A 27,258-nucleotide genomic window follows, 5' to 3' on the forward strand; every position below is an offset into this window, starting at 1 on the left:
GACCGACTATAGATCTCATCCAAGCTATGTGCAAATACTATCTATATACCAAGTTTGGTCTGAATCTATTAAAAGCCACAGTAGTTATCGTGTTCACTATTATTCCGCAATTTTGTATACTAGTTAAAACGCCCGTCATTTGAAAACCGTACATGATGCCAAAAACACGTTGAAACATACTGGTACATTATTGTTAATGATCTCACGATTCTAAAACAATTTCTTTCTTTGCGTTGTAATCCATAATGACATAAATAGCCATTCCTTTTCAAAATTACGAATTGCCACCATCTTGAAACCTTAAGAGAAGCGAAAAAAGTAAAAGAAATCAAGTTTTGTATGATTACATAATATATCAAAAACATATATAATGTAATGTGTGTGTGTGTGGGGTTTTTGTTTTTGTATACGTTCGGATCTATGTTGGGAATTAGTTACATTAAAAAATGTGTTTCAATGTGAATAGCCGCTATTTTTAAACGTGTTATTGGTTAAGACTTGCTAACGATCACATCCAAGCTGTGTACAAATACTGTTTATGTACTATGTTTGGTCTGAATCTATTAAGAACAACGGTAGTCATCGAGTTAACAATTATTCCTCCAGTGTTGAAATCTATGTAGGATGTGCGTGATGCAGAAAAGGGGCCATATGAAACAGCTTTAGTAAGTTAAAGATACTTCAAACACTGAGTCTTTGCGTTTACATTCCTATTAAATAAGACAATGTATTATATTGTATTTTAATCGTGCCAGAGTTGGTGACGCCAGGGCTGGTTTCCACTATGGAACATTCAGGAAAGTGACTCCTTATGAGAAGGTCGGGAGTCCCCCACTAAGCTTGTATGTTGACCTTTACACGAATTATAATATCGATGTCATAGGCAATACATTATTAACGATCAAGATACACTTGGGAGTGTAGTGGATATTGGATGATGTCTATACTACTTCTTCCAAATCATCGAATGTCTACGGTTCTAGGAATAACTAAAGCAGAAGCAACAAACAACTGATAACTCTCAATTATTGTGACATGTTTGGTACTCTTGGCTTGTGTAAGCGTATCTTTAAAGTGGTTGTGCTCACTTATGCGTTGACGGATTTTATTAGAAAAAGTAGTGTTGGAATTCTTATAAAAATTTACAAATGTTGGTATCTTTAAAACATTTTGTTAACCTATTTGAACAGCTGATACCTATGAAAAGATAAAATGTTTGTTGCTCCCGCTCTAAATTGGTTGTGTTCCCTTATGCACTGACAGATTTAGTTGAAACAAGTACTGTTGAAATTATAATGAAATTGCTCAAATAGTTGGTGCCTATTACATTTTTTTATAACTATACGGATTTTTGTTGTTATTAATTGACGTTAAATATTTTGAACAGACACTATGTGTTAATATTTAAAAAATAACAATTACTTTATAAATTTTGCTCTAAAATATGCGCAAATTTGGATTCCTTAACTTAAATAGTTCTAGAGATATTATTTTTGTTACATTACATTTTCCGATCTATATTTGTAGGACGTTTTTTTGCTTGAAATGATGAATAGTGTCTCCCACACAAGTTTGTGCCCACTTCTTAGTGCATTCATTGAAGCATTATTGCTCCGAATTTTTTTACTGTGAACCGAATTGCATACAATTTTAGAATTAGGTTCACCTTACCCTTAACTTCAAAAGTGAAAATGATTTGAACTCCGCAATCACAAATTCCCTTCTCGGGGGTGAATTGTTTTTTGTTCAAAATAACCTCGGATCTCGATAGAAGGCCTAATTTTAAGCAAAAAATCATCTATAAAGTTTTTCGAAAAATCCAATAATTTTCAAGATATTGGCAATTGAAAATTCGCAATTTTTTCACGTTTTTCATCGGTTTTTTACAAATACCTCCAAAAATATACGTTTTATCGAAAATTTTATAGTGAACAAAATTGTAGCAGGTAGAAAAATAAACAATTAGGGTTTTTATAAAGTGTTCTAAGTGCAATATTAAGCTAGATATTAAAGATCAAATCCGTTTTTTATTTTGTTTGAAATTTAATCGATGTGGTCAATGCCATCTAGCGGCGAGCAGATGCATTTTAGGCATTCTAATAAAAAAGGGTGTTGTATTGTTTGAAATAAGCTTTAAAATGAGCACTATTAAAAGTTTTTTGCACGTAAAATAAGTAAGCTGTATTGCAAATAAGAGGAGCATCTAATGTTTTTTTCTTTTCAATCAATGGGTTTCATAAGTGCCATTTCAACCAAAATTAAAATTAATCGTATTCCGCCTAGAATTAACTTTATTATGAAGATTGTGATAGATTGCATCAGTTTGGCTGCTTCAGGACACATATTTTTCAAAAAAGTCACGATTAAAAGAAAATTCAAATTTTTAAAAACCACCGTTTTTCATAATATCTCAAAAATGACGACATATACGTATAAAAGTGTATGAATAAAAAATTTAGGTATCGTTCTGACAAACAATTTGGTTTTTTTTCTGACAAACAAAAATTGACGGAGATATGATTGTTTAAAGAGCGCGTGGCAGCGCAATCACAGCCTCTTTTAAGCCCTTTAACCCATCACCGTTTGAAAAAAAGGTTTTTTACTATATATTGCAATGAAGGATGTTGTAGCTCTCTTAATTACCTTTACAATGGTTTTTTATAAATTGTGATAGCATGAAAATTGAAGGAGTTATGGCCCAAAAACTTATCATATTTTTTCTACTTAGTAACTGAAAATTTCGGAGTGTGACTATTTGGAGCAATGTGAAAGTACGCAGTATAATAGAGACCCAAAACTATTGTAATGTATATATATATATATATATATATACATAATATGACTCATATATTTTGAACGTTGAATACATACCAACGTTCTTATATGTATATTCACACATTTGAGTGAATTTTATATAATTTGTAAATATTTTATTTAATTAATGGCAATATTTTACTCTAACTTAAATTATTTTTAAATATGTAATCATATATATATTTACTGTTTTAATTTAGGGGTAGTTTTAAGAGTAGAAAAATTTAAAAATATTATAATCATTTTCGAGAGTGTGGAATAATATGTAAATCCTTTTAATTTTATAAAAAAAATTTTAACAATTTTTTATCAAGGGGCAGTTTTCGAGAGTTGAAAGGGGGTTAAAAATTTGATAATTATTATAGAGAATATAAAATATTACTTACTCTATACTTACATCTTTTTATGTCATACCAAAGTATTTTTTGTGATATTTTCAATTTAGGGGTTGTTTGCAAGGGTTGTAAGATTTCAAGGGGTTGAAAATGAATTTAATATGAGGTAATTGTGTTAGAAAACACTTTACAATGTCACCACTTACTATTAGACATGTTTTCTAGCGATAAAATGGCTCAATGTCAATTTTTCCATTAAGGGGTTGTTTACACCCCTTAAAAATAATAGGCGGAGTTCAGATCATTTTCACTTTTGAAGTAAGATGAGCCTAATTCCAAAATTTCATGCAAATCGGTTCACAGTAAAAAAATTCGGAGGTAAGACCGTATTTTTATGGCATAGAGATAGTTGTTAAATTTATTTGATTTTATGTAACATTTTGTATGGAATAAAATAGTCCCAGATTTGTAAGACCACCCATTTCTGAGATATCAAACAAAATATCCCAAATTCGGTGTCGAAAAACATGCTTTGGTTTAGATTTTAATTAAATCAACTTCATTAAATGGGTAATAGACATGAAAACTATTTAATAAAAACTTTTAGACAATTTAATTCCGAGAGAATAATGTAAAATAGGCTTAAAAAGTTAACGTTTAATTAAATCAACACATACAAAAAATTAGACAGAAAATACAATATTTTTGTGCATTAAAACGATTATTTTACTTTTTTGAGAACTTATCCAGAGAAGTGCACAACTGTTTCCACAGATTATGGAAAATCCATTCGATTTAATTACTAAAGGATGTATTTTAATATCTATTTAAGAATAATGCATACTTTAAAATACTTTATTTTAGATAAAAAGGTTATAAAAGTACATTGAGATTTATTTTTATCACTTTCATATCAAATTCATATACAGATTCAAGTTCTTGTGTAAAAATTAGGGATTATAGAACAAATAGTATAGTATCTACTCAATATGCAAATTTGGAAAGTACGAGTATCTAAAGAATCGAGTTGAAGTTGAGAATAGCTCTTAAATTTAAAGCAGTATAGAATTTTGTTCGGTGTATATGATATTTTAAATCATATCGTTTTTTACACATCATTAAAAATATTAAAGATTTTATAGATTTATAGTTGGAAATTTATAAAATAGCACCAATTTCTAAAACTTAAAGATGGCCTAGTTTTACAACAATCACTTACTACATACAGTACTACAAATTACTGTTACCAAACTGAAATTATCAAACCTAAATTAATAACTTACAAGTGTGTCCGTGTCCACCCCGAGCACTGCCTGGTGTGAGTGCTACGTATCAGTTGCCCCTCAATACCACCCCTACATCCCCCTCAACACCCCTTCGTCTCTTCCCACTATACTCAGTGCTAAACTGTGTGCGCTCTCTTCCAATTTCATGGTTAATTTGGTTTAATGTTTCGCACATGAGTACAGGCAACATTATATTTTTATCGTGTTATACGTTTAAAAAAATTAATATTCCATCATATTATAGAAAAACTTACACATTTAGACCACATAATTTACAACACGTGTCATTTTTGGTAGCTCGAAAGCTTTGAAATGTTAAGTTGATCTTTAACATCGTATTTAGTGTCCTGCTACCGCACAGTCCTAGAGAGTATTTTCCGTTATAACTCTGGAACCAATGCACGAAACATCGTGAAATTTTGTACAGTGATTCTACACGTTCCTGGAAGTAACATAGGCATACATACTAGAGTAAATTTGGTCCAATTTAAATAGTTTATTTAATTAATTTTTTAATTATAAATCGTTGTTGATGTTAGAGTGTTTTTTATTGGGTCCGACAGACTGCGCTACGACACATAATACAAAGCGAACTGATACTTAACAGCTGTTAATACTTTCAGCTGAAGTTCATCAAAGAGGCAGAAACATTTGTTTACATTTAAAATTTAGAAAATTTTTACTGTAAAGTGCTTGATCAGTAGTGTAATGCAGGTTGCATAGAAGACGTCATTGCCTAATTTTAAATTCAGATTGCACCAATGATCAATAATCTATCTATATATATAAAAATGAATGTTTGTATGTTTGTCCTTTATGGAATCGTGAACTATTGGACCGATCATGATGAAAATTTGTACGTATATGTATTTTTCCACGGAGAAGGTTTATAAGCTATGCCCATCCCTTTCCCGATTCAGGATTCCGCCCCACTGGTTACAGAAATACCCATAAGAAATGCATTGCAGCAAACATATGTTAACGTCTTTTCAAATTTTTAATCAGCTGTTCTTTGTAAACATATATTACACTTATAGTTTTAAAGCATAGAGTAAGCTTAAGAGAAACGACAAATTTTGTTTAAACTGTTTTTGCAATCACTGTTAAACATAGACTTTACTATCCAGATAATACAATTCAAATTTGACGTAAAAATTCACCTTTAACTGCAATATTTATTTAATATAAACCATGCTCATGCTTGATCAGAAGAGTAATGCAGATATCATAATTACTATCTTACGTTGGCTACAAATATAAAGAATGTTATAAAATCAACCTTAGTTGTTTTTTTTGACAGAAGTATGGTTCTCAAAACTCCGTGTGTACATATTCTCTCGATCGAGACAACAAAGCAAGCTCAATCGTGGCATCGGAGATATAACTAATTTAATCTAAAATTTATTATAGTAAAAAAAAAATTTACTAAGTAATATAAGGACTTCGGTTCTTAAGATTTGCGTGCGAAGCCGTGGGTAACAGCTAGATAGAGGCAGGAATATGGTACATACCTTCATAATACGCCCAAGAGGCTCACGATGGAACGACTATCAATTATCTCAGCAATGTTTAGAATGTGATAGAAAAAGAATAAGTGAATATAGTGTACTGTTTTCAACGGGAAATTGCGTGCGAAGCCGCGGGCAACTTTTGCAAAAAATTATTGAAATGCGCAGCAAAGCGCGCCGGGCCCGCTAGTAATATATATAAATGAATGTTTGTGTGTTTGTCCTTTATAGACTAAGAAACTATTGGACCGATCACTATGAAAATTTGTATTTATTTGTATTTTTCTATGTAGAAGGTTTATATGCAATGCCCATTGATGTAACTCACCACCTGTACTGCAAGATATAAAAGTTATCAAAGCGCCTGCACATTATAAACTGCAATTACGACACAGTTACGTATATTAAATAGCCAAACACTATTTGAAGGCAAAGAAATATACGGGCAAAGCTTAAGAGACGCGTGCGAAGCCGCGGAAAACAGCTAGTGAATTATATTTCCTGAGTCATATTAGTTTGTCTTATTATTTTGATCAAAGAAATATATGCATATGTTACCGGACAAACCCAATTTTAGGACAAATTAGTTTCATCTAGTTTTTCCTGACCGCCCTAGGATAAACTAGTTTGCCCTTATTGATTACAGGCTGAACTGATTTTTTCAAACTATTATTAGAGTATCATAAAAAGTTTAAGGGTAACGAATAATTAACATCTCGATATTTTTAGGAACAAAACTAAACGTATTTATTGTTTACTTATTGTTACATGACAAACTGGAATGACCATGGAATTCCAGTTAGAATTGCACAGTAGCTTTTTCTTTTTCCAAAGGTGGCTATTTGTTTTGCAGTCTGTTTTACACGAACATTTTACAAATCTTTGACCGCTACCAATGGAATGTGTTGTTGCTGCCGTTTCAAAAAAATCTCACTCTCCATATTCACGTCATTTTCAGTAATGAATCTTTGGGCGTTCACATCAAACTAAAAAGTTCTGCAAATTGTATTCTTGATAAACAATTATGTAAACTTTTAACATTAGTAATCTATTGTAAACTTATTGTTAGGCTTGTTTTAATGAAAAAGACTTTGAATTCGGGTAAAAATTATGGACATTGTGGGTAACTACATTTTGCACTAAACAAATTTTTAAGCCCAATTAAAAATGCACTTAATATAATATACTGAGTAAATTAAACGTAGGCCTACCTGCAATAGAGTGTTTGAAGAATTCCATGTTTCGTCCCAACTTTATACAACCCCTCATGAGTGATATCAATAACGACCCCAACGATATGCAACCTTAGGTCAACCTTAGACTTGTCCACATCAGGAATGGGTATCATGACGTTATCTCCAATATTGGCTGGTAGATGTGACTTATGTGTGATTTCATGTTTTTATTTGGCTTCTTAGACCTTCAGCAGCGGTTTTCTTGAATGTTTTATGTTATTGTCAGAGTTGAGGTGTGGGTCTGAACCATATTTTCATCTTCTTACATTAAGCTATCATCAGCCGCTTCACTTGTAACTCATTGTTTATAACCTTTGTAAGATCTTCCTCATCATTTATATCTTTCAAAATTTCAGAGGGCAGAGATGAAGTAGAGAGTCCGACTCTAAGATACATGCCAAACATAGATTTATAAGGGGATTGTTTAACACCAGAATGGAAAGCTGACAGACTGACTGGGGGAGTGAGCCTTATTAACAATGTAATGCGACGAGCACTTCGAGACGTGCAACCCCACCCTCCCGGCTGCGGCAGTGGTGCACTAGACAAGAGTTCGGCTTGACCTTGAACCCGCCAAAACTAGTTAATCCGTACGCTACCCGGCCAAACTAGTTAGGCCTAACAATTCAACCAGGCTAAACTAGTTTATCCTAACGCTATTAGACCCAACTAGTTCAGCTTGTAATCAATAAAGCTAAACTAGTTTATCCTAGGGCAGTCAGAAAAAACTAGATCATCCTAGTCCAAACTAGTTTGTCCTAAAATATGGTTTGTCCGGTAACACACACACACTGATAAGCCTACTTCGGTCAAAAATGTATTTCTTCATTCGTCATGTATTTCCGGTGCCATAGTTGAGTCTGTCTAGTATCCCCGACAGACATAATATGAAGCCTCCTTCGATCACAAAGTCAACTTCCGGTACGGTAGTTTATTTCCGATTTCAGAGATGGAGTAAAAAATTATATCTTCCGGCTGTAATTACTCTTCCATAAACAGACAGTTATCATAGATTCATGTAAGTCGAACCGTTGCCGAGATAATAGGCGGGCGAACAAACCTATAGTATTACAAAATTGTGACTACTTTTGGCTCTGGTAGTTTTACACCAACACGCGCGCAGACCCCACACACACACACAAGTGCAGGAGATTAGGATCGCCCACATCTCGAGCGCTCCCCCCAATCAAACCAGGTTTTTGTTATTAGTAATTTTATCCTAAAATCAATACACAGATTGTAAACGAGATAAATGATACCAAGCAAAAATTGCCGCAGAGTATTGCTTATCCGTGATTCTAATACGTTACTGGATAACCCCTGTGCACTCGAGAGCAATCTCTAGTTGCTATTACTCTAAAACCTATACTCGTACAACCTGAGGTACACGCAGAGTATTGCTTATCCGTGATTCTAATACGTTACTGGATAACCCCTGTGCACTCCAGAGCAATCTCTAGTTGCTAATACTCTAAAACCTATACTCGTACAACCTGAGGTACACGCAGACAAAAACTGTTTGGACGGGTGCGGTTTACTGGCTTTGCTTCTCTTAGCCAATAAACAAAGAACTGTAATATTTTAATTCAAGCGCTAAATATAAAAAAAACTTATTAGGCCTATGTGTCACTATTTAATTAATTTTAGTTTTAGTGTGTAAGTATGTGTTAGTAGAAACACATACAAGATATGTGCAAGAACCTTATATAAGATTGTCAAAATTTTATGGGAAGAGGGAGTTATTTGTTTTCTATGGCTAGTAATAAAATTTTAAATATTAATAATTATTTTTGCAATCCTAACGCTTGAATTAAGCTGATGTTTTTAACAGTGTAACAATGTATAACATACAGTATTATGAAACTCTCTTAGCGAGTGTGTATAAAACAATACTACTTTTAAAAACCTTAACGTAGTGTAATATAAATATGTTGTGAAAACTTTGTAGTTTTTTGTTATAATTAGCGTAATGTGATTTTGCGATTACTTACTCGCAAATTGAGGAGTTTGCAACTGAGGACGTACGCCGAGCCGTTTGGGTTCAAACGTACGGCAACTTGTGCGTTACTGTGTAAGTAAGCAGTCTGCATGCCTCGAAGTGGGCAAGTACATGGGAAATTAATCTTTGAGGCTGGCTCTATCCGTAAAATACGGAGTAACAATATAAATATTAACAAGGCTAGGCTCACATCTCAACTACTATGAGGAATCATCACTGATGCTCTCCGAGTTAGGTATATGCATAAACCACGCTGACCACCTAAACTGTAGGAGCCTTTACTCAATGTACTTTTAATTATTTAGTAATTTCATCCATGAGGTACATTAAAAATGCCTGTATCGTTGGTACAACAAGTTTCTTATAGTGGTCCACCTTATCCGAATTTTCGATTATCCGAAAATGACTTGGTCACATCAACTTCGGATAATCACATCCATGTCTACCATTTATTTTATGACTCATGTTCCCATTTGTTTCTGTTTCAAGAAATTTTGACTCTGTTCACAGTTTATTTAAAAAATAAAATTATAATAATAGCATTTATTAATCTAGGAATGTTATAAGACTTATATTTCAGTAAATAGTGAACTGCACCTACTCAAGAAAATTTCTGCAGTAGTTAGTTGGTGCCTACAAATTGTAATGTACGACTAGAGAGGTGACACAATATCATCAACCTCTCGACGACGACTGGTGGGGGAACCAATTGTTCGGTTGGTTAGTTCCACCCTATCTCGCGACCCCAGCTGTGCACAAAGCTAATCTGATCATCAACCACAACCACCTGACCCGCCTTGGTTGTCCTTTAGCTGGACGATTTCGCTTTCACAGTTTAATTCCCTTGAAATACAAAATTAATTAAGACAATGCAAAATTTATCTCATCTGAAAGTATTTTTTTTACATTTTACTTAAAGTGGCTATGTTTGTTTAGTTAATTCAATTCATTAGTGACTTGGCATTTCTTTGATACAATTAAAACAATAATTGAATCTATAACATTTGTAAAAATATGGTTATTGAAGGTCTGGATTTATGTTCTATAAATAATTCCATTTGTGTTCACTTTTTCACCATATTCCATTTTGTTAACATTCTTAATTTTACAAACAAACATTACATTTTAAAATATAAAAACTTGTAAAGAACAAATGTTATTAAATAACCATATTACGGACAAACCATACTGCATATGACATACTAATACTACTTTAAAATAACTTCTACTGCCACTTTAATTAACTTTATGGCCTTTTACGACAGGGAGAGTGTTTAACTTTTGTTCTAGTATACATCTAAATATTAGAAGCTATCAGGAAACATCAAAGAGCTCTCAGTAATCCTCAAATTATAATAAACAAAATGTAAATTGTTTATGGTAATTATACAATTTTAAGAAGGTGAGCCTAACCAAATGACAAAAATTTTTGTTAAACACTTCGTTAAATACCAGACAGAACGTCCTTAAAATAGTGTCCTGTTTTGTCCGTCTGTGGGTTGGCAACTGACAAGAAGGTCCTGGATACTTGAAACTTGGCACATGGGTATTTCTTAATCTGAGGTAGATTACTATTATTTGTTTTGGGGTCTAAAAGCCAAAGAGAAGTCCGTTCATCTGTCTATCTGTGTATCTATCTGTCTGTGTGCTAATTTTATTATAGAAGGGTCCTGAATACAAGATACAGAGTTAACTAGACAATACAATTAATATTAATATGTCATATAGGCTACATCTGACTGATTTTTTTAATAATGTAAACAAATGTAATTTACGTTTGTAAAATGTCTGATGAAGACAGCCTTGCTGTTGAAAGGCCTTGTAAAACAAAGGGTATAAATATTGGTTTGTTTGTTAAACTTATAATGTGACTCTTAGTCTAGCCAGTGCCGCATTTCCCTATAGGCCCACTAGGCCCAGGCCTAGGGCGCAAAATTTTAGGGGGCGCATAAATTTTAAAGTACACAAAAGAAAAAAGCGCTCGGCGGGGCGGGTGAGCAAGGTCAACTAGGTCCGGGGTGCGACGTTGACTCATTCATTGGTTTATTGCTTTTATTTATTCAAAACACTCCTATATATATATATATATATATATACTATTGTAATTATCTTTCATCAAAATTACGTAATTAAGAAATTTACTGGATTTCTACGTCAGTGTAATCAGAGTCCTCTGGGGGGGGGGGCGCTCTTTGGTCTGTAGGCCTAGGGGCGCCGAATTTGTAAATGCGGCCCTGAGTCTAGCAGAGTTTCTCCCTAACAGTGATCAGTGACAAGATGCAACTGATTTTCTTGCCACTTTACACTGACATTGATAGCACAGTAATTCATGTTAAGATAAAGTTGGCAACAATGGCAGTTTCAGCTGATATTGCTGAATCAGAGGAAAAAAATCGATCTATAATTCTAATAATCAATAATTCTTTATTATCTCAAAAATACATACACATTACTGCATTACATAATTATAGAAAAGAATTAAATACATTGTTTATATTGTGTATACTGTACAACCCATCAAAACTAAAAATAATATGTAAAATGAAAGTCTAATCAAAATGCCAGGGCTGACCATTACATTACTTAACATTCTTGAGAAAATAATGTTCCTCACAGGCTCTGCCTGTTTAGAGAAAATTTAAAATAAACATACATTTTTTAATGGCATAGCAGTGTTGCATAAATTAAATACATATAATAAAATTGAAATCTTTAATCAAACTCCTATTTCAAAAACATTTAATGAAACATTGTTCAAATATATAAAAAAAGTAATAAAATAGCTTACATAACACAAAGAAAATATAGATAAAAAATAAATTAATACAAACTAACAACAGTTCAAAACTAAACCCATGATCATGTTTTTCAAAATTTTTAAATTCTTGAAAGTGTGCAATAAGTGTCTATCCATATATTATGGTAGTAAGATGTATTGGTCTCGTTGAATGTTTGTTCCCCTCCCATTCAACCACCAATTTAAAATTATACATTAATACTAAAACAGATCATCAACAAGAATAAGTTCATTAATTACATACAAGTTTTTTCTTATGTTAATAACTATAATATTCTGACCAAATTCCAATCTGGATTCAGATCTAATCACAGTACCACTACAGCCTTATTGAAGATTACTGCTGATATTCTATTAGCAATGGACAAGAGACTAATGACCATTTTAATATTATTTCACTTCTCCAAGGCTTTCGACCGCATATACCACCCCCTCCTCATTAACAAATATGGTTTCTCAGATGGTTGTGTTAATTGGGTCGATTCTTACCTTACTGGATGTCAGCAATGTGTGAAGGAGGGGAATACACTGTCTTGAGTGAAAACCTGCTACATGGGGGGTCCCACAAGGCTCTATACATTGGTCTCTCTTGTTCTCACTTTATATAAACATTATTTCAATTATAACACATTCACATTTTTATCTTTACCCCAATGATTTGCAAATATACGTTCACTGTTTACCAAACGAACTCGCTTCATGTACACTGGTACCTTTAGATATTTCTCTATATCTATTCAGGTGAAATATCATATTATATAAAATTAAAAAAAATATTTAAATCAGAAATATATGCCCAAAAATTATATTTTTATAGTAATTTGTTCAAACAATGAAAATATCGACATATAACATATAACAAAATACCAGATCGACCATTATACATTCATTCACTGTAACTGTAATCCGGGATCAAAACCCCCAGACACTCCACTATATACATTTTAAAGCTTTTCTAATACTAAAATTGTATTGCATAATTCCGTAAATAACTGCCTTTAAAATAATAATTATGTAAGTGCAAATGCTCGTACTTGTCTATTTTACTTATAGATACTCGCACCTTTCTGGAAACTAAGAATCTTTTGCTATTTCCTTCATTATTACTTTATATATCATTACCCAACATTCAAGATTTATCAAAAGATTATGCTTTCCTCCAATTTAATTATCATCACCAATTGTTTATTTCCTCCAGTTTTGAGAAGTATTACTGATTGATTTTTTCCAATTCTGAGAATTATTACTAGATGGTGAGTTTCTCCAACTTTCAGATTTATTACTGAAAAATGTGTTTCTCAGACTTTGAGAATTATTGTTACTAGATATAGAATTCCTTAAAATTGCTGAATTCCTCCTGGTTGATATTCCCATGTTCACAAAAGAATTGCTTCTGACAGACTGCTCAAGTCTAGATGCATACTTCTTGCTTATTTGTTTGTCCAAATCCATAATATTTTTTGAATCATCCAGTAGTTTGGCGATACTGTCTAGAGGTTCACTTACCCATGCTGGGTCAATCTTTTCACTAATACTTGTGAGAAAATCCCTTACAAGATTTTTGTTGGCCATGATTTTGTCCTTCTCTTTTTCTGTGATGGATTCAACTATTTCTTGCTCTAGGAATAACTGTGACTCCTTCATCAGATATTTAAATAAGTTTATACGCTGATACATTCTAAGCAAAATAGAATAAAAATCCTGAAAATCAAAACAATACATGTTACTTTTTCATGTCAAATGTTTTGTTTTTTTATATAATTAAACAAATATGGTGTAGACATTTGGTAAAAATTTTTTGCCATAAGGGTGCCATGAGCTTATATGTTATTAACGGTAATATGGCAGAACCTGGATAATTCGAACTTGGATCATTTTAGAACTTGGAAATCTTCTTTAATTAGAATATTTATTTTCGTTCCTAACATTTTGAATCCAAGCAATGCTAAAAAAATCGTGGATAGTTCGAATATAATTTTGGATAATTCGAACTTTTAAAGTGCCAAATTAAGGTACATTAATTTTATTCCACGATTGAAAATAGTAAATTTATCAGAAAATAAGTGTTTGTACGACGTTTGGCAAAAAATTAACGCCAGACCTATGACGTATCAGGTTATGGTCAAATGACACATCTCTTCCTCCTTCCGCACCTCCAAAACTCCGCTTGTAACTCCACACTGCGACTCCTTACCTGCCAAACTATCTTCCGAATTCTAGTGCCGTATTCCGTTGTCATCGGTCGTCCTTCGAACAGTGCGTGTTTTCATTTGTGCAGTGTCTTTTTTTTTAAGCGATTACAAGTTTTTACGTAACTTTAAATAAGTATAGTGATCATGTCGTCGACAAAACCTCGGACGTATAAAACACTCGCGGGAAATGTAGCGGTAATCAAAGAAGTGGGAAAATGCATAAAGAAAAAATGAAAGTGCGAAAGATTTTTGAATCCCACCGAACACCTTATCCACCTTCCTGAAAAACAAAGAAAAAATTCTCAATAGTGCAGGGGAAGTTTGTAAAGATAGGAAACGATTACGAGAACCTGACAGCCCTGATGGGGACCAATACGTATTAAAGTGGTTTAAGCAGGCGAGGGACAAAAAGATTCCTGTGAGTTATTAAGGTCAAAGGCCGAGAAATTTGCTCAGGAATTAGGAAAACAAAATTTCAAAGCTAGCACTGGTTGGTTAGATGGTTTCAAAGAACGTAACAAACTTTCGTTCAAATCACTCTGTGGCGAAAGTGAAGCCGTGAACCAAGTGGAATCAACCAGTGGAAACAAGATTTAGAACAGATGATATAGGACAGAAACCCAATACATATTTTTAATGTCGATGAAATTGGTCTATTTTATAAATGCACGCCTAACAAAACACTTTCATTTAAAGATGAAAATGTCACGGAGGGAAGTTAAGCATGGAAAGAGTGACAATTTTGGTAGGTGTAAATATGGACGATCGGAAAAGCTGCCATTATTGATAGAGAAATCTGCTAACTCCGATGTTTTAAGAATATAATGTCGAAACTGGTCGAATATGTGAACAGCTCAAACGTTTGGATGACAAGCGATCTTTTTGAAAAATGGGTGATCAAATTAGATAAAAAGTGTATAAAAGAAAAGCGAAAGATTAACGTTTTTATGGTAACTGCACTGCTCACACCATTTCTTTAATGGAAAATGTGAAAGTTGTTTTTTTTCCATCAACATGACCTCTGTCATCCAGTCCATGGACAAGGGAATAATAAAAACTCTTAAACAACACTACAGAAGGTTGTTAGTTAAAAATATCCTGTCCGGGGATGAGAATGCTCTCAAAATAAAGCTGGATGTTCTGCAAGCCTCTCGTATGTGTAACCGAGTATGGAACAAAGTAACGTCGGGAACAATAAAAAAAACTGTTCCAAAAAAGTAGGTTTTGTTCAAACCGACGAAGACAGTGTCGATGAAACTTTAATGGAAGCTCTTCCTTCCGTCAATGGATGGGAGGATGTCGTATCCAACCCCGCGGCTTTTAATTAGAAGATTTTCCCAACATAGATGAAGACGTCGCCGTGTGCGGAGAGATAACCAATGCCGAAATCATCACTTAAGTGCTCGAGAGCGAGAAACAATGACGGAGAAGCATCGGAAGAAAATGACGCTGGAACATCCACGGAAACAATCCAGGAAATTCCTGTACCGAGTTCTGCTGATGCCATGAGTCACGTAAAATAACTTAGGCGTTTTTTTGAGAGCAGACACAATGTAGACTAAGTGACTCACTTTGACTCTGAATATGCTAGAATCTTTTGTGATGACCGGGAGGCCTAGTTTTACGAAACAAGCCAAAATTTCCTCCTTTGAAAAACAATAGATTTGTATGGCTAATGATGTGTATTCCAGCTTTTAAGTTCAATATCCTGTTCTTAATGCCAATAAATACGCATTAGTTTGCGCAGCATTTCGGTTATTTAGTACACACGTTGTAAGCTAATAATGAACTGAGACTTTATATCATAGGTTTCATATATAAATTTGGGTTTAGCTGCTTTATGGTAAGTTACTATATAATCTTAAGAATCAGCGTAATCAGTAAGTTATACTCAAATACAGCACAGCACTTTTTCAAACAAAATGTGTAGTACAGTATTTTACTCTCTTTGAAACTCATGTCTCCATTTTAATAGTCTGTTAAGACTTTTGTCAATGCCGTACGAAGTTAAGTAGGTAGCCTGTATCAGTTCAGATGTTGCAGAACGTAGGCCTACTGTATTTTTAAAGGTGAGTAAGGAAATGTTACTTTGTAGTATACGTAGTTTATACTGTTAGGTAGTTATTTCTATTTTATGATTACTGTATTTGAATCCTTACAATTAGCGTTTGTTGATGAAATTATACTCTTAGAGTATCAATTTAATAAAAAGGTTCAATTCACAATGTGACATTTTAATGTTTTGGCTCTATTCTGTAGAACTTCTTTAATTCGAATGTTTGGATAATTCGAAGATTTTAACTGGTCCCATGAGGTCCAAATTATCCAGGTTCCACTGTACATATAAAAAAGCTATAAGAACAAAAGATATTAGAAATTTTATTAGCTTTAATTTTTTATACATGTGAAATTTTGAAAAGATCAATCCCTACTAAGATATAGGAATAAAACCATAAAGGAAAAATTTTGATACCCCCTCCCCCTCTTGCGTAACTCCTAGGATTGAGGACCTTTAGTATGTTATACTACTAGGAACCCCAAACAACGTCCCATAGTTGCTTTTTCCACTTAGTGACTTTCCTCCTAGAATCATTCGTTGACTGGCCTACTACTTAATTGAATGAAATGTGTTTAAGACCGTGCTCCCCTATTCTCAAAATTAAAACTTCTCCCAGTTTAATTTTTTGGGATTAATTTTTCAGGGGGAACCTTGATGCAAGGCAGTGGAAAATCTCTTTTAACCTTTAGTTCTTAAGAATTTCTTAACTCTCTTTAAAAAATGTCCAAAACTTGTATTAGATTGACATTAGCTCTGGCACCTCCAGTGCATCATGAGTAATCAGTTACTTGTGCCATATTTAATGAATATGTGAAGTAGAAAAATTTTAATTCTTACTCTGGTACATTGTTCATATGCCTGGAATCTATTGTTTGAGTGAAATAAAAGTTGTATTTCCAATAAGCTAATTTCTTTTAAAAAATTGAAAAAATGTATATCTTATCATGAGTAACTCATCAGGCCAAAATAATGTTCATCAAAATTTCACAAACCCAGTTTCAAAAGTGTATGAGTACTCTTCTTATTAAAAATATCCATTATTTGGATGTTTATTTATTTGGAGATAGACAAAGGACAATAATAAAATAATTTGACAAATTTATTTGACAATTTAAAACACTGAATTTGATGTTTAATAGGGAGAACAAAAATTAAAGAACCACTAAATGTTCCTTGGTTAACAATTTTAACCAGAAGAATCTGTAAATACATAGAACGTTTTTATAATTATTCAACACAATTTCAATGATGAGAGAATGGTCCAAGTTCTGGTATAATATGCAAGTTTATACCAGACAAAGCCAACATTTTCATCCAAATGAATGTAATATTTCAACTCAGTGGGAGAACATTTTGTTATGGTGCAATGTCCTTTTTCAGCTTTAAAAATGAAAGAAAGCCAATGGATGTCAGGTGATAAAAGTTGCAAGGCTTGATCATCTATTGGGGTTTACACAACACTGATGAATCTCAATACTTCAGAGTTTAGCTGCAATAACTATTTTAACATAGCTAGATTTGTGAATCAGACAATCACAATTTTTTATACATTCCCTATGAGGCAGTGGCGTAGCGAAGGGGGGGGTCCATTGGGGGTACGGACCCCCCCCCCCCGAAATTTTAAGACATATAAAACAATAAAGCATGGAGAAGGAGAAAAAGGAGAGTTATCTAATGATAAGTAATATAATACAAGAGTAATCTCTTGTCTACAAACATTAAATTGATTGATTTAATTGATTAAAGTGACCGTTGTTAAAAATATAATTGTTCTTTCGTTTAAATCATAAAGTATCAAACGATACTTTTGGGCTCGGCCTTTCGGATAGTGTAGTGTAATCACGGTATTTCTATAGGGCGCAGTCACGTGACGTCGCAAAGTAACCTGGACCGTAACACGGTGAACAGTTTAAATTAGCGACCACTTCGTTCAAATTCGTCTTGAGGACGTAAAATGACTGCTTAGAATTAAGTTACGACGTTGATTTTAGGTGTCATTAAACTGTAGACGTGTATATAATTATCGAAAAAAATATAAAAAATCACTTTCGGTCGGAAAATACACTTGAAAAACTCTACTGATTAGAACTTCAACTAATTTGGACTTCAGTGATTGAGGTAAATGTGGTTTTTTTCGACTGAGTTAGGATGACGATTTTGTTATCATTAAACTGTACAATGTACCTATCATAACATTTTAACTGACAAATTTATTTGACAATTTAAAACACTGAAAGGTGTATTTTATTTCCGACCGAAATTGATTTTTTTCCGATAATTATATACTCGTCTACAGTGTAATGATACAAAAAAATCGTCATTATAACTCATTCATAAATACCTCAATTAGTGAATTCCAAAGTAGCCGAACTTCTAATCAGTAGAGTTTTCCGGTGCATTTTCCGACCGTTAGTTTGATCTGTAGGCTACCCGAGCAACACTCGAAAATTGCCCTCCTTTTCTAAAGGGTTTTCGGCCGTCAGTGGCCCAATGTCCCCGAAGGGGTATTTCATTTTCTCCACAGAATATAGTTGTGTCAATTATACGCTTGAGTGAAGCTCTGTTTTGTTCTTTTTCTTTCTTATCCAGTGAATCCAATATCACTTTGGTGTCTTCTATTCGGTCAGAATTGAACTTCGTAAAGTTTCTATAGCTATACAAGAAAATTGGTGGTACTAGAATTGCTGTGAGAGTTGAATTTGCCTATTACCTCTTTCCACTTTCTATATGGCGTAGTTACTAAAGCTTCAAATTTTTTTGTATTTACCTTTTACATTGGCAAATAACACACAAAACGTCCCCCGGATCCCCCGGTTTCGGACCCCCCCCCGAACGAAATTTCTGGCTACGCTACTGCTATGAGGTAATTTATATTATCAAGTTCTACTTATTAGTCATTTTGATCATTTATTATTTCATGTGGATTCATGGACTGTAGTATAGATTCATGGGTTGCATACAGAAATAGATTAGTTTATTTAATTTTAGACATTTTAAATATTGCCTGTATAAGAATAACTCTTTAAAATGATACGGTTACTGCATGCTACAAAAATTAAATGAAAATGACCAACCGTCATGTGTGAAGTGTCCTTGTCCAAAGCCATAACTTGGCTGAAATACTCTATGCCTTTGATAAGATCTCTTTTCACCATGAAGTGGTAGCCTCCTAACTGTGCAAGGACATCTATAAAATCCGTTCTTCTTTCCAGCCACTTAAGTGCATCCTCCAGCTCAATACAGGGATCATACTCAGGATTCAGGATGTATCTTACTTTGAGCATGTCACACAGACTATAATAGTTTTGTTTTTTAGCTCCTCTCTCATAATAGTGATGAGCTTTTTCATAGTCCTGAAAAATTGACATATTATGATACTCTGGAGTATATAAAATGATGTCTTAAATAAATTGAAAATATCTCACTTGATTCTAAAAGTATCTAGAACATTTTTTACTGCTATGAGATCTGACAATTTTCTCATATTTTTTTTTATTAAACCATTTTCTTATAAATTAAGAAGTCTGTCTTCACCTTAAAACATTACATAATACACTTGTGTGACTAAAAAGTGGTAGATAAATTTTATTCCTGTAAGTTAGACTGTACTTGAATTATAGGAATAATGCATTTATTAAAGAGGCGGAGTTAGAGCTATTGAGCCCTCTCTACCACTCAACCTCATATTGTATACAGTAAAATTACAACAGTTTGATACAATTTTGGTAAATTATTCTTTAGATAGATACAACAAAAATGCTTAACAAAATTAAATAAACTTAAAATACATATATAATTTTGTATATATATATATATATATATATATATATATATATATATATATATATATAAGTAGATATGAATATGGGGTTTCTAGGACACTTTTGGGACAGACAGAAAATCAATGTAAAATACTGTCCATTGAACCATAAACAAATCTGAGAAATCAAACAGGAAATCACTAATGTTAAATAACCGAATCTATAGCTGTTTTACTGTTCATTGTAGGCTTCTACATTTATAAGCTGTTTTAATGAAAAAATCCAGAAATCTTCGAAATCTTTATTCCACGAAGTTAATTGTAACACAGTCTTTATCTTTAATAGTCTTCTTTCCAGTAACAACCAAGTGTAATTTTTCATTTTTGTTCAATTCTTTAATCTTTTTTTCATCCAAAACAGTCAAAAATCTGTTTGGCAAGTGTACTTTACAATCTTCCAACTCGGCAATTATTGTAAACCCGAATTTATCTTTCATTTTCTCCAAATTCACAATTTTGTATTTCTTATTTTCTTCTAATTCTATTAATTTCTTGTATTCTTTGAATGTTAAATCACCAACCTTATTCAACTCTTGTAACAGTGCCATTTACATAGAAAAAAATTAATACTTCTACACTTTTTGATAACCGATTTAAATAAACTCGTGAGTTCTCAGTTATCCAAGCATAAGGAAAGAAAATTTCTTTGTAGAAGATGTTTAAGCCATTTCTACAAATCTGGAGATTTAACAGATCATTTAGAAATTTGCAAACAACATGAAGTTTGTAAGCCAATTATGCCGTTTCCAGGTCAAACAACAACATTTACTAATTATCAAAAGAAGTTTAGCCATCCGTACGTTATTTATATGGATTTTGAGAGCATATTAGAAAAAATTCCGACATGCAAGAACAATCCACAAAGATCGACTACAACCAAGATTCAGAAGCATATTCCTTATGGTTTTACTCTATATTTAGTGTCAAATGTGACGAATCGCATGTATAAACCGATATGTTATCGAGCCGAAAATGAAGACGATTTGCCTAATGTTCCTGCAAAATTGTTTGAAGAGCTCAATAAAATATCAAAATACATAGCTAAAAAGTATAATTCTAAGAACAAAAAACCTATGAAATTGACCGAAGAAGAAGAATTAGCGTACCAAAATTCCAGTCTTTGTCATATTTGTGAATGTGAGGGTTTTGATAATCAAACAAGAAAAAAAGTACGAGATCATTGTCATTTAACCGGCAAATTTCGAGGTGCTGCTCATTTATCTTGTAACTTGAATCTCAAATTTCCTCAAAATATTCCCGTTTTCTGCCACAATATGTCAAATTACGATACTCATTTGTACATAAAAGAATTGGCTAAACAATATGGAAACGTTGATTTGATCGCAAACACCGATGAGAAATATATAAATTATTCTGTAAATTCTGGCTATGGGTATGAGTTTGAAGATGATAAACCAAGAAAGTTCATCAAGTTTTCTTTCGTAGATACGTTCAGATTCATGGCCTCGTCTATAGAAAAGTTAGCTAAAAACCTCAAAAAAGATGATTTCAAGCATACAAATCATTTTATACAAGATGGTCTGAACGCAATTCTAGATAGACAACCAAATGACGAAGACGAGATTTTTAAAATTCTATCTTGAAAAGGAATATTTCCCTATGAATTTATCGATAGTATTGAAAAACTTGATTACACAGAAGAGCTAAAAATTCAAGATTTCTATTCACTTTTAACAGATGAGAGCATATCTGAGAAAGATTTTCAACATTATTTAGCTGTTTGGAATAAATTAAAAGAGAAAAATCTAGGAAATTACTCTGATCTCTATAACATCCAAGATGTTTTATTGCTTGCCGATATATTCGAAAATTTCAGAAACATTTGCCTAAATTGCTATAAACTCGATCCGGCACACTATCTAACAGCTCCCAGTCTCGCATGGGACGCAATGTTAAAATTAACGAAAATTGAGCTTCAGCTAATTAACGATTATAATATGTATTTAATGATCGAAAAAGGTATTCGCGGAGGCATTTCTCAATGTATTAAACGATATGTGAAAGCAAATAACAAATATTTGAAAGATTTTGATAAGACAAAGCCCGAAAACTATTTGTTATACGTCGATGCTAATAACCTTTATGGGTATGGCCTAATGCAAAATTTACCATATAACGAAATCAAGTGGATGGATCCAAAAACTTACACAACTGCAGAATGGAAAGAAACAATTTTGGAACTCACTGGCGAGGAAGATTATGGCTATATTCTCGAAGTTGATCTTGGATATCCAACGAATTTACACGAACATCACAAGGATTTACCTCTTGCTCCAGAACATTTTAAAAACAAACTTTGCACAACTCTACTGGATAAAACTGAATACGTTGTTCATTCGAGAAATTTGAAGTTCTATTTGGAACAAGGTATGATTTTGAAACATGTGAATAGAGTTATCGCATTCGATCAGAAGCCTTTTATGAAAGAATACATTGATTTTAACACAAACATGAGAACCAAAGCTACAAGCGACTTTGAAAAGGACTTTTATAAGCTGATGAACAACTCAGTTTTTGGAAAATCTGTGGAAAATGTGAGAAACAGATGTGATATTAAGCTTGGAAATGAAGAATTTTCAATGAAACAAGCTAAGAAAACAAATTTCAAATGCTTTAACATCTTTGACGACAACTGTATAGCGAGTCACATGTACAAACAAAAGGTTAAATTTAACAAACCGATTTACATAGGATTTTCAGTTCTCGACCTCTCAAAATTGCTAATGTACGAGTTTTATTACAACAAATTAAAGAAGTTTGATCCAGATTTGAATCTGTGTTACATGGATACAGACAGTTATTTCCTAGAATTGAAACGAGATCCTTTTAAAATTATTAAAGAAAATATAGAGGACTTTGATACGAGCGATTATTCAAAAGATCATGAATGTTTCGGTACTAAAAATAAGAAAGTCATAGGAAAATTCAAAGACGAACTAAATAGCGAAGTTTTAGAAGAATTTTGTGGTTTAAGGTCTAAGATGTACTCGTACAAATATCTAGATAAAAACCCAGTTAGGTGTAAAGGAATTAAGAGAAGCGTTGTAAATAAAACAATAAATATCGAAAACTTGAAGAGATGTTTGTTCGAAGATAAAGAAGAATTTAGGGAGATGACAGTAATCAAAAGCTACAAACATGAGTTGTACACAGTTACCATAAACAAGCTGGCACTGAACGCTAAAGATGATAAGAGAATTGTCCTAGAAAATAAGATCGATACAGTACCTTATGGCTATAAAAATGAAGCAAAATCTGATATATTAGATGAGTTAAATAAACTTGGAAACTTTGACATGTAAATGGAAGATGATTTGATTCACTGCCACAAATGCAAGAAAAAAACGAAAAATATAGATTCTAAAATCGTTCAAACTCAAAACGGATTGTATAGAATTGCAGCAAAATGTTCAAAATGTAAGACAAATAAGAGTAAATTTATAAAGAATCCAAATGAAAAACAAGTAAAGAAAGAATTTAAGAATAAGGAAGAAATCGAGATTGAAGCTAGAAAAATTCATGCACCAGTACGAAAAAAGTTTAAAAAGAGAAAAATTATAACACTAGGAATTGACGATTTATGGGCAGCAGATTTAGTTATAATGTCTAACTATTCGGATCAAAATGATGGATTCAAGTATATGTTAAATGTTATTGATACTTTCTCAAAATATGCTTGGTCAAGAGCTATCAAAAGAAAAAACGGCAAGGATGTTTCAAAAGCTGTCGAAGATATAGTAAAAGATGCCATAAGGATCAATCACAAACCTCCTAACCTACTTCATACAGATAAGGGTTTAGAGTTTAAAAATAAAGAATTTAACGATGTTTTGAGAAAATACAACATTAAGATTTATCATACTGAAAATGAAGAGAAATCAAGTATTGTAGAGAGATATAACAGAACTCAAAATGAAAGAATGAAGGTTCTTTTTGAGATTAATAAAAACTTTAAATGGATCGATATTCTTCAAGAAATCGTAAAGAAATATAACGATACTGTTCATAGCACAATCAAAATGAAGCCTAAAGACGTAGATAAAGATGCAGAAAAAGAGTTATTAGAGTCGGTTTTTAAGTATGTTCCACCAGAAATTCACACGAAAACTAAATTTAAAGTCAATGATCATGTAAGAATTGTTAGTAAAAAACAAACATTTTCGAACAAATATAAGAACAATTGGTCAAGAGAAATCTTTGTAATTTATCAAATTAATAACACAGATCCTGTAACTTATAGTATAAAAGATTTAAATAATGAAGAAATAACCGGAAATTTCTATGAATATGAATTGAGAAAGTCAAAGCTTTAATTTTTTCTATATAAATGGAGACTGAAAAGAAATGTATAAAGTGTCAAGAATTTAAAGATTTGACGAAGTTTTCTCAAGATAAGACTAGAAAAGATGGATTATACTATTATTGTAAGGATTGTCGTAGTAAATATAACAGAGAATTATACGATAAAATAGAAAAATTAACGTTAGAAGAGAAAAAATGTTGCGTTTGTAAAGAAATTAAGGATATTTCCAAATTTTACGATTGGCATTATAGTAAAAATAAAAAACATGCACATTGTAAAGATTGTGCTAAAAGAATTATTCAAAAAAGTCAAAAGAAACCGACTCTTTGCGAGTGTGGACGAATCATTCAATGGTTACCTCATCTTCAAAAACATTTACAGACAAAATATCATAATTCTAGAGTTTAATAAAATTTAGAAACATTTTCATCGTAAAGTCCAGATTCATTAATGAAAACAGTGTCAGGATGAAGATTGTTAAGGGGCCATTCGAATAGCCCCTTGTTTCTCGGGGTCTATGGGATAGACTCCTGTAATTTATACATACAAAAGTTGTTTTTATCATCATTATCGACATTATTTATGATAGCTTGCCTCGTGTTTTCATATTCTAAAATTTCTGCAACATCTTTTGCTTTGAACCAAATTTTGAAACGTTTCTGCAATCTTCGTTTTTGATTTCAGTATTAAAGAATATATGCCCGGTTCATTAATGAAAATAGTGTTTTTTTGAAAGTTTGAAGGTAAGAACGATTCGTTCCCCCCTTCTGAATCTATGTTATCGTAGCTTTTTTTATATTTGTCTTTAACGTGATCTCTAATCGCTTTCATCGTATTTTTAAATTCCAATATTTCTGCAATATCTTTTGCTTTAAACCAAAATTCATTATTTTCGTCAACAAATGTTAAAATTTCTTTATTATTGAATTTGAGTAGATTCACAACTGACTCCATTTAGATAGAAAAGAAATTTAACTAGTAAGTTTTATTTCGAGAATAAAGGCCAGATTCATTAACGAAAATAGTGTCAGGATGAAGATTTTGAAAGGGTCTATGGCATAGACTCTTGTAATTTATATATTTAAAGGCTATTTTCTCGTCATTATCAATATTATTTATGATAGCTTGTCTAGTATTTTCATATTGTAAAATTTCTGCAACATCTTTAGCCTTAAACCAGATCACATTGTTTTCGTCTACAATCGTTAAGATATTCGTGTTATCGAATGTAAGTTGATTATTTCTTAGATCTATGACTGACTCCATTTAGATAGAAAAAAATTTAACAAGCAATTATTATTTTGAGTTTAAAGGTCGAAAATAGTGTCTGGATGTAATTTTTGTAAGAGTCGCGATTCGATACCCTTGAAAATGTATATCTTCTAGTCTTTTCTTGAAAGTTTAAAGGTAGTCTATTCAATAGACCCCCTTGATTCATGTCCGTTGCTTCAACAATCTTAAGTAAATTGTAGTTTTACTCTCATTTTTCAATAAATTTCCTTCAGAGTCTTGAACAGTTAAGACGATTTTTTGAATTCTTTTCATATTTTTTCTAATTGGAATATAGTCTATTTCATTCGGTTTTTCACTGATTTTTTATCCATAAGCAACATTTGGAAAGAAAGTGTACAAAATTTCCGATTCTTTGTGAAGATGTTCGGTATGATTTTCAAAACTAGGTTCAACGAGATTACAATGTACTTCAATTACATCGAACGGTCTAAATTTTGGCGTTTTATTTCCTAAATATACCTGATTTGGCTCAATAGTTTCTTGAACAAACCCTAATAAATCTACAATAATTGCTGAAAACATTATTCTTACTGGTGATTTTATTTGAATTTTATTAGAGAGATAATTTTTTTTGCATTTCAAACTTGTTTTCGTCAAAGTTTAAAGATTTATCTGATTGTTTGAATGTTTTCAGATATAATTTTTAAGGGAATTTTTTATTTGATCGAAAGTGTAATATCCTTTGTTTAAACCATAATATTTTGTTATGTTCTTCTCACTAAATCCTATACAATAAGGAGAACTTTCACTAATATTTATTACAAAATTGTCAGAATAAAAACCGCTTAAACCGATAAAATAATTTGATTCTTCCTCTAAGTGTATAGGATGTTCCAAGTTTAAAAATAATTGAGAGCTTTCTGAAGTCAACTTGAACAGCTTCATTTTCGCAAGCGTTGCTTCAAGATGAAAATCTTCTATTTAAATGGAGAAATTTTTTAAAGCAAAAAGATCAGATAAAACTTCAAACGTTTGAAGAAAATAAGAAAGATCAACCAATCAGATTGTTAATTGTTGGTTCAAGTGGATGTGGAAAAACAACTTTATTATTGAATTTTATCTACAATAGGTTGATTCCTTATTCCAATTTGTATGTTTTTAGTAAATCTTTAGAACAAGACGCCTATAAAAAATTACAAGAAAGATTTGAAAATATTGAGAAGAACTTAAGCAAAGAAATATCACATTTTTATAATGCTTCTGAGGACATAGTTCCATTAAGCGAATGTAAACCAAATTCTTTAATCGTTTTCGATGATTGTATTTTAGAAAATCAGGACGTTATTAAGGAATATTTCGTAATGTCTCGTCACAAAAATATCTCTTGTATCTATCTTTCTCAATGCTTTTCAAAGGTTGATAAACAAGTTATTAGAAATAATTTGAATATGTTGTGTGTTTTTAAGCAAGACGATCACTATTCGAGAAAGATTTACAACAATTATGTTGGTTCTGATATGAGTTTTAACCACTTTATTGAGTTGTGTGATAAAATTTGGAAAGAAGACTACGGATTTTTAACTATTAATCTAACTTTGAAGCCTAAAAATGGCAAATATTTGAATAAATTTTCTAATATAAATGCTGCTCAGTGGT

At 32.2% G+C, this 27,258-nt stretch overlaps 1 protein-coding gene across 1 annotated transcript in view; it reads right to left on the bottom strand.

Annotated features, from left to right (window-relative positions):
- Positions 1–11,951: 11,951 nt before the first annotated feature.
- Positions 11,952–27,258, bottom strand: part of LOC124359677 — a 41,465-nt gene continuing 26,158 nt past the window's right edge. The window contains exons 7-8 of the mRNA XM_046812618.1: positions 19,300–19,578; positions 11,952–13,675 (exon numbers count right to left, since the gene is read on the bottom strand). Of these exons, the coding sequence (XP_046668574.1) occupies positions 13,160–13,675; positions 19,300–19,578 (795 nt within the window). The 3' untranslated portion in view covers positions 11,952–13,159. The remainder of the gene's footprint in view (positions 13,676–19,299; positions 19,579–27,258) is intronic.

The sequence above is a fragment of the Homalodisca vitripennis genome, chromosome 4, assembly GCF_021130785.1.
Source record: "Homalodisca vitripennis isolate AUS2020 chromosome 4, UT_GWSS_2.1, whole genome shotgun sequence".
In the NCBI taxonomy this organism is placed as follows: Eukaryota; Metazoa; Arthropoda; class Insecta; order Hemiptera; family Cicadellidae; genus Homalodisca; species Homalodisca vitripennis.